This window comes from Odocoileus virginianus, chromosome 9 (assembly GCF_023699985.2).
Source record: "Odocoileus virginianus isolate 20LAN1187 ecotype Illinois chromosome 9, Ovbor_1.2, whole genome shotgun sequence".
Taxonomy (NCBI): domain Eukaryota; kingdom Metazoa; phylum Chordata; class Mammalia; order Artiodactyla; family Cervidae; genus Odocoileus; species Odocoileus virginianus.
Genome location: NC_069682.1, coordinates 58171355 through 58180556, shown reverse-complemented (window position 1 = coordinate 58180556; position 9202 = coordinate 58171355). Strand labels below are relative to the sequence as shown.

Sequence of the window (9202 nt, the reverse complement as noted above, 5' to 3'; positions counted from 1 at the left end):
TCACCTGGGAGGAACCCGAGGCTCAGAGAGGCGGAGCCAGTTGACCAGGACTGCACAGTTGCTAAGTAGCAGATCCAGGGTTTGAACCCAGATCTGGCCTGTCCTCTTTCTCACATCATTCTGGGGAGCAGTTTCTGCCAGTGGGAAGGAGGGCAGCAGAAGCTCTCAAAGGCCGACAGAGACCCTCAGCCTGCAGGGACCCATCCAGCCACACTCTCCTGACTTGCTCAGGATGAAGGGTCCTCAGCTTCTGCAGGATCCCCTGCTGGTGCTGTAGGGATAGAGCCGCATACCATCCCCAGTGAGGCTGCAGAGGGAGCCCCCTCCCCGCTTCCCCAGGCTGTGACTTACCGATGAGTTTCTTAACACACTCTGCATCCAGGCTTTCAAGGAGTTCACGGATTCGTGGGCACAGCTGAGGGTCACACAGAGCCAGGGAAAGAGAGAGACACACACAGAGAGAATTGGAAAGAGGGAAGGAAAGAAAGAAGTCAGGAGGTGAGGAGGGAGAGGAGAGACGGAGAAGGAAGACGACTGGTTATTACCTGCTGTGAGCACCCTGCCCCCCACCCACAGAGATGCTCACTACTTGGGGCCTCAGAACTTCTGACCCTTAGGAATCTAGAACAAAGGAAACCTAGAATGCCCATATCTGAGATCCAGAGGACACTGGAACCCTAAAAACCTCAGAACATTAGAATCCCAGTACCTTAAGTATCTAGACTGTAAGCATCCCTGATCCCTGTGCTCTTAGAAACCTTGTCCTTTGGACTCTGAAACCTCAAGGGTCAAATGGGGCCCTGGGAACCATAGAGAAGTGTTTCTCACAATTTTGTGTGCATACAATTCCCCAAGGATCTTGTTAAAAGGCAAATTAATGAGCAGCAGGTCTGGAGTGGGACCTAAGAGTCTGTATTCTAAAAAATGCCCAGGGAAGGTCAGTGCTGCTGGTCTGACAACCATAGTTTTAATAGTGACCCTCCAGTTCAGTAAATCTCAGGGCCTCCTGGAGGATTCTTTAAAAAATAAACCCAGATTGCAAGCCCCTTTCCAGAGTGACTAATTTAGAATCTTTGGCATTTAGGGCACATGGTACATATGGTTTTGTATATGATACGTAGAAATCTGACCTATGGTATGTACAGATTTTGTATTTAAATAAAATAAATGAAGTTGCATTGAAATAAGAAAAATATTAGCTAAAAGGCCTACTGGCAGTCCATGGGTATGGCAAATGGTTCAAGTGTGGGACCCAGTGATTTCAGCTCATGTTGGGCCCCTCTTCTCCTCCCCAGGCCAGGCTGGGTGAAGTGGGGTGGGGCAGGGCAGAATAGCAACTGACACCTCATAGGGAAGTTGGCCCCTCAGAAAGGAAGGTGCCCAGAGAGTGCAGCTCACCCATGGAATGTCACACCTGCCCCCACCAGGCCTGGCTCTGCACCCCCAGGAGTGGGGGACTCACCTCGTCCTGCACTACAAAGGACACCACACTTCTCGCAAGGTTGACGCCAATGTCCACAACGTCGTTGAGCAGTCCAAAGCGCCTGGAGAAGAGAGGAAATTGATAAAGGCTGGTGAAGTTGGCAGAGCGGCCAAGAAGAAGCAGTGGGAAAGAGGGTGGAATATGGTGGAGCACCTTGAGGTCAGGTGACTTGAGTCTCTACCCAGGGGGATCATCACTTAGAACCCCATGGTTGACCAGCAGCCCACCCCAGTAGCTCATGAGAGTCTCATCACAACCCTGAGACCTCATTCATCCATCCTTCCATTCTTTTATCCATCCATCCATCTAGCCATCCATTCATTTATTTGTCAGCACATATTTACAGAACACCAACTATATGCTGGGAACCAAGCCTGACTTAGGACACAGTGATGAAGAAAGCACAAGCAGCTCCTAACATGGTACCTAAGTACTAGAGGCCAAAATGATTGTTCAGCTTTCTGTAACATCTTATGGAAAAACCCAAATAAATGTTTTGGCCAACCCCGCATTAAACAAGTTTTCCTAAGGCTTGCTCCTTCCCACTATCAGCTCTCAGCATAACTTTCACCACCTCAGGGCAGCCCTCCCTGACTGCTTGCCTAAGGAAGGACTTTGTATCAGTTTGTATCATAGCACTCTGTTAAGTGTGCTGCACTGCTCAGGGATCTTTGCCATCTGACATTTCCGTGTGAGCTCTTTATTACTGGACTGAATGCTCTCCTGTCTGCCTTCCCCTCAAGAGTGTAAACTCCACGAGAGCAAGGTCCTTGCCTGCAGTCACCATAAATTCTCCAGAGCTCAGAAAGGCAGCTGCTTGGCATAGAACAGATGCTCAACATGTTTTTGGCTGAAGGAGGAAAGGAAGTAAACATACAACTAAATACATAATGACAACTTATGATAGGTATTGAGAAGGGTGAGAGTAGATCTTCCAAGAGAGAAGAGGAGGAATTTTGTTTTAGACTCTGAAGGATGAGAAGTACAATAAGAAGGAATGTGGGAAAGGTGTTTGAGACTAGGTTCCAGAGCAGCCTGTGCACAGGTCTTGAGTGGAAGTTTTTCTGAGACTCAGAGCAAAAGCTAGTGTGTCTAGAGCGGAGAGGGCAAGGGGGAGAGCACAGTGATATGAGGGCGGATCCGATCAGGCAGAGCCTCAGTGGCACTGGGGAGAGCTTGAGATTCCACCCATGGCGAAGAGAAAAGCCCCAAAAGGATTTGGAGCAGCAGGGTGGAATGCCATTTCACAGGTATGGACACTGAGACCCAGAAGGCTGGATGATTTCCCTGGGGCTATAGGCTAGGCAGTGTCCAGCAGGGCTCAGGCATTTGGACTTACATTAGTCTTTTCAAGTGATGACAGGCTGCAGAGCCTATCTGTGGGTTTTGGGGGGTCCCTAGGCAACCTGTGATCAGATCCCTTGTTGGAGCAAGATGGACTGACCTGTATTCATGGCTCAGCCTTGATACCTGCCAAGGTCAGCCTGCCCCAGTCTTCAGCTTCCAGACCACTCCTCCTCTCCGAGCCAGGACCAGAGTCAGCCTTTTTCTCTCTACCATTGTCCCTGGGCAAAACCTGCTTTTTTCAACCACACAGTTTAAGATCTAGATTTCGTGGGTTACTGGAGATCAGTGACTTAAATGGAGATAATTAATTTTTCAAGGCCTCATTTTGGGAATCTTCCATTGAGTGGAAGATGATTAGGGCACAATCTGAAATTAGAGCCTGTAGCAGGGTTTACTCTTCTTGCCTGCCCCTAACTAGAGGCAAGAAGGTAAACACAATATATTATTATTGTTATTATCATTATTATTATTTGAGGGACATTCGACTCCGTGGACTGTAGCCTACCAGGCTCCTTGGTCCATGGGATTCTCCAGGCAAGAATACTGGAGTGGGTTGCCAGTTCCTTCTCCAGGGGATCTTCCCGACCCAGGGATCGAATCTAGGTCTCCTGCATTGCGGGCAGACGCTTTAACCTCTGAGCCACCAGGGAAGCCTGATATAATAAGAGAAGTGTCAGTTCTTCAAGTAGATGTAACAATGCTAAATGTGCATGCAATAGAGCTTCAAAAACCAGGAAGCAAAAACAAATAAAGCTGAAAGGTGAAATATACAAACTCACAGTTACGGTTTGAGAGGTCAACACTCCCGTCTTAGTAATGGGAAGAACCAAGAGACAGAAAATAAGGATAGATATTACTATTACTGAAAGCTCTGTATGTGCTTGGCCAAATATTCTCTGAGTATGCTATGTATTTTCTCATTTGGTCAACATAGTAGCATATGAGTTAGGTAATGTTACCAACCTTAGTTTAAAGATGTGATAGCTAAAGCTTCTATAGGCTAAATTGATTACAAAGACACAAGTGAGTGGCAAAGCTAGCTTGACTCCAGAGTCTGAACTCTCTCTCTCTCTCTCTCTTTTTTTACCATACTCTGCTCCCTCCCAGGCAAGGAATAAGGCTGAAATTATGGGCCCCAACTCCTCTGGAATTCCTTGCTCTGCAGAGATGTGTGGGCCTGACCTGCGCAGCACCGTGAGTGAGATGCTTTCTGGGTCGGGTGCATTCTCCCACGACCACCTTGGAGTCACCAGTCTCGGCATCAGTTTCAATGCTGACACTAGTTTGGAGGTCCACTTTAAGGCCCAGGTCGACAATGTCACCCAACAGAGGCCTGCAGGGAATAAGATTCACAGTGAACAGAGGTGGAGGAGTCTCTTCACATTGCCCACAAGTCTCTCTCTCTAGATGGCCATTGCATGGGATATCTATGGATAAAGTCAATGGTGGGTAAATTTTTTATGAAATCCACATTCTTTCATTAGGTATTACTTTTCCTGGCCCCATGGGTTTGGCACGTATGAAATTTTTATACAGTATCACACCGATAAACAAAACAAAAATAATAGTTAACCTTTCTTGAGCACAAACTCTGTGTTAAGTATTTCACAAAAGTCTTTTACTTGAATTAAGCGATTTAATCTTGACAGCAGTACCATGAGGGAAAAGTACTATCATTATCTCTACTTTCAGTGTGAGGAAATGTTTGGTATAGAGAGGTTAAGTAACTATACCAAGATCTCATATCCAATGAATGATGAAATAGCAGCACACTTAATTTATAAAGACTCGTCTAAAAAAAAAGACTCATTTGCACATCTGCATTTTTCTTTCTCTTGGTATTTAAAAAGCAATTAAAATACTTAGAAATTATTGTTTCTAATATAATTTATATAATTAATGAATTAATAAAATTTCTAATATAATTATAGTTTCCATATAATTTCACATGCCTTTCATTACATACTGTTTACTACTATATGACCATACTGGTGACTGCTATTTAAAGAGAATCTTGAGAGACAAAGTGATGCTGGAGGAAACTTTGCCTAAGAGTTATAAATGTTCATGTCTTCTCAATTTTCAACTATTATGATTAGATAAGTTTTATGATTTTGGAAATATATTTCATGGAGGACTTTTTAAAAAAGAGATTTGGTTCTGGGCAATGTTTCTTAGAACATTTTAAAGGTTAGGATTTAGGAGTTGCAAAGGCCTCCTTATTTTGCAGATTGGGAGAGCAAGGCAGCAGGGTGGAAAAGTGCCTGATGCCATTGGAGACCTATTGGCCATACCTCACTGCCTCTCCCAACCCTCAGATTCTAAGGCTACTCACAGGTTCACGGTGACATCAGCAGTGATGGGGATCTTCACGTCAGCACTGTTGTCAGAAGTCGCCTCAAATGTGATATCCGGGACTTGGACATTCCTGATTCTCACCCTGTGTAAAAACCACAGTTCACCCTTGTCACTCCTGACAGTCATTGCTTGGCTCTTCTCTGCCAGCGTTGTGCTGAGCATTGAGCCTCATGGACTTCACCTGCTTTGGTCTCACGAGAGCCCTGCTCAGGGGTTGGATTCTTTCCATTGGAGGCATGGCAGACTGAGGATCAGACGGCTGTGATTTCCTCAAGACGCCAAGGGTGAACATGTGCCAGAGCCAGTATTTGATTTTTTTGTTTTTGTTTTTAGTTGAGGTATAGCTGCTTTATGATGTTGTGTTAGTTTCAGGTGGGCAGCAGAGTGATTCAGGTAGAGATATGTATATTTAGAGAGGTATCTTTATTTCAGATTCTTCTACCTTATAGGTTATTACAGAATATTGAGTATAGTTCCCTGTGCTCTATAGTAGGTCCTTGTTGGTTGTTTATTGTATATATAGTAGTGTGTATATGTTAATGCCTGGAGTAGGAAATGGCAGCCCATTCCAGTATCCTTGCCTGCACAATCCCATGGACAGAGGAGCCTGGTGGGCTACGGTCCATAAGGTTGTAAGGAGTTGGACATGACTGAAGCAACTTAGCATATGTTAATGCGAAACCCCTAATTTCTCTCCCACATTGCTTTCCCTTCTGGTAACCATGCGTTTGCTTTTTATGTCCACAAGCCTGTTTTGTATAAGATCTTTTGTATCATATTTTAGATTCCATACATAAGTGGCATCATATGGTATTTGTTTTTCCTCCGCCTGACTTACTTCATTTAGTATGATAACCTCTATGTCCATCCTTTGGTTGCTGCAGACAGGATTAATTAATTCTTTTTATGCAGAGTCAGAATTTGAACCCAGAACTGCCTGACTCCCAGACGTTATGTGTGGAGCCACCTACGTGGTGTGAATTCTAGTTTTCTCTCTCTTGAGGCCATTTAGGCTTTTATACTCAGCTATATTCAGAGAAGAAAAGTCATTCCTTAGAAAAGGGACTTTAGGCATCAGCAAACAGATAGAGGTGAGGGAGAAGAGAACCTTCATCCTGACCCTGAAATCACAGAATAGAAGGTCCAGACCCATGAGATGCTGGACAGGCCCTGCAGCGCTGACTCTAATTTTCCCAGGCTCTGGTAGAGCTGGCCTCAGACTGCTTCTGCTCTGCAAGAACACACAAGGTTTGTTCATCTTTCTTTCTTTTATATTAAACTTACCTACCCAAAGGTACATATTCTCTTTTCTGGGAGCAAAGATTTCCAACATGAAGCATCAACTCACCCTGTAAGCCTGTTCACTACTTGAAAAATTCTAGAAATGAGTTGTTCCAACAAATTCTCAGTTTCCTGGGTTCTCCACAACCTCGTCCAAACACCTGGATTCCAATTCAGTCTTCAACCTCTGAAGTATAACTGCAAAAACAATCTCCGTTTAGTGTAGTACACAACTTAAGAAGCAGTTCCTAGGCACCAGGTACTAATGAGACTACTTTCTTAGGTTATTTTATTTCATCTTATAACACCTCCATAAAGTAGATGGTATATTATCTGCACTTTCAGATGAGGAATTAAAGGATCAAAAGATTAAGACATGGGCCAAAGTCACACAGCTAGGAGACCTTGTTCCTAGTATGCTACCTTCATGCTAATATATGCTCATCATTTCAACAAAGCAATCAATCCACTGAGCAGGCAGTAGATACTGATTGCACATCAGCTTCTAGTAGTGAAGATTAAGGAGATGCTCATACAAACAGATTAAACTGAGAACAAAATGAGAAATGGAAAATGTAGAATCAAAGAAAAAACATGGCTCCAAATTATTAAAGTGGCAAGTAGGAGCCCTGGATAACAGGCCTAGAAAGCAGTGATTCATTCAGAGCAGGAGGACAGAGAGTCCTAACAGAGGGTCTTTCAGAGGAAAGAGGGGTTTGATAGAGGAAGTAACATGGCAGATACAGAATGGCACATTGGAAAAGAGTTCAGAATATATGTGTAGGAAAGAATTCAAATGAGAAACAGGAAGGCAACAACTAGCTCAAAAAAACACACAAAAGTCTACAAGAAAAGATCTGCAATCAGAGCACTCCAACTTGGCTCTGCAATGGACAATATGTACCTAATTATAATGATGCAAACAGAGACGGAAACTCTGTCTGGTCCTATAGATAATCCAGACACTTCTGCTTCTGAGCCCAGTTTTATCAGCACTGAAACTGGAAAGTGGGTCCCTTTGAAGTTTTCCCAAGCCCTGGCAAGGTTTGAAAGGCAGTCATATACAGAAATTAGTTTCTCCTATAAAGCATGTTTGTCAGGGTGCTGGTAATGTTTCCAGAAATTGAAAAGAAGGCCAAGTTCTTTCAAGAAATCAGAATTACAAGGACATATGATTAACTAGAAAGGTAGGTAATTTTAAAGCTACCTAGGCTAGGTAGGAATCCTTTTCCAATAGTTAATACAGAGTACTAAGTAATTGAATGACCCAGCAAAAGAATATGCCACAAATATAAATAAACTATTTAAGTAATTAGCCATAATTATGAAAATGTGAAAATATGAAAAATATGAGTGAATTCTTTCAAAATTAGAGAAAAGCTAAGTGACATGAATTATAACCTTTCATCTGTGAGACTGGCAAAAAATTCAGTTGTTCAAAACAGTGCTGTCAGGGAAGTAGAAAAAAAGGTAACCTCATAGGCTATTGGAGAAAATGTTAGCATAGGGTATTATTATTTGTCAATATCTGCTGTAATTTAAAATATGCATAGTTTTGAACTTTTGAAATGTCACTTTTAGGAATTTATCCTACGAACATATTAGAAAATTTACCGTGATAGAAGATGGCATCACCAGCTCAATGGACATGAGTTTGTGTAAACTCCAGGAGTTGGTGATGGACAGGGAGGCCTGGTGTGCTGCAGTTCATGGGGTCGCAAAGAGTCAGACACGACTGAGTGACTCAACTGAACTGAACTGAACTGAAGATGGAAAGTGATATTCAGCTAATCTTTGCGTGTTTCTAGAAAAATAATAAACAATGACCCAGGAACCAACTAGTCACCTCTCTTAGTAAACAACCCATAAAGAGAGTCCCTGCTACAGCTTTTGGTAATACAGGCATAGTATTTAGCAGGAAGCTCCCAAGTGCCACTGACCGTCCCGGTTGTTAACTCACTTTCAGATGTACTGTCAAAGATGCCAAGTCTGCTCTCAAGACCAGAATTCACTGTCCTCAGAAAACTGTTGCCACGATTGTTAAGAAGAGATGCTGAGGTCCCAGCGAGCAGGCCGCACAAGAGAACAAGTTTCCAAAGCTGAAACATCTTGTCCTGACACCTGGACAGTCATGGGAGGAACAGGAGTGAGAATTACCCACAGGGAAATGGGATCTTGGATGAGCACCTATCACTCTTACACTCAACAGACCTTGAAGATAGATGTGGTTATCTCCCCTCTCACCACCCAGGTCAGAAAGCTAGAGCAACTTGCCCAGAGATAAACAACCAGTGAAAGAAGGAGATACTATTTGAAAAGTCATACTTGACTCCAGATCAGTGCTCTTCGCTAGGGGTCTGTGGCACTTGCTGTCTTCTCTGCCTGGAACATTTCCCTCTTCTTTTCATTTTCACCTGAGTCACTTCCTACTGACTCCAAATTCAGTAAGATAGCATGTCCTCTATGAAGATCACTCTATACCTCTCCCCAGAGTCTAGGATAGGGGGCCCCACTCCACCATCTTGCTGCCTTCATTGAATGGCCAGAGTCCTGGGGACCAGTTAGAGAAGATTGACTGCCTTTCCCATCAGGCTGTGCACCCCTTAGAGGAGGGATTGTGACATATCTCACTATTGAATTCATTACACATAGTAAAAACCCTGCTCCTTGCTCAGTACAACAAAATAAAGTTTGCTGAATAAAAGTATGAACATGTAAACGGGCACCACATCA

At 43.6% G+C, this 9202-nt stretch overlaps 1 protein-coding gene across 1 annotated transcript; it reads right to left on the bottom strand.

Annotated features, from left to right (window-relative positions):
• On the bottom strand, positions 1-8584 carry LOC110143039 (short palate, lung and nasal epithelium carcinoma-associated protein 2A-like). Its single transcript, XM_020902563.2, is given in 9 exon segments — positions 1-134; positions 352-415; positions 1463-1544; positions 4013-4048; positions 4050-4163; positions 5166-5270; positions 6537-6608; positions 6610-6667; positions 8430-8584. Coding segments are annotated over 9 exon segments (813 nt in total). The 5' UTR covers positions 8578-8584.
• Between the last annotated feature and the right edge of the window lie 618 nt (positions 8585-9202).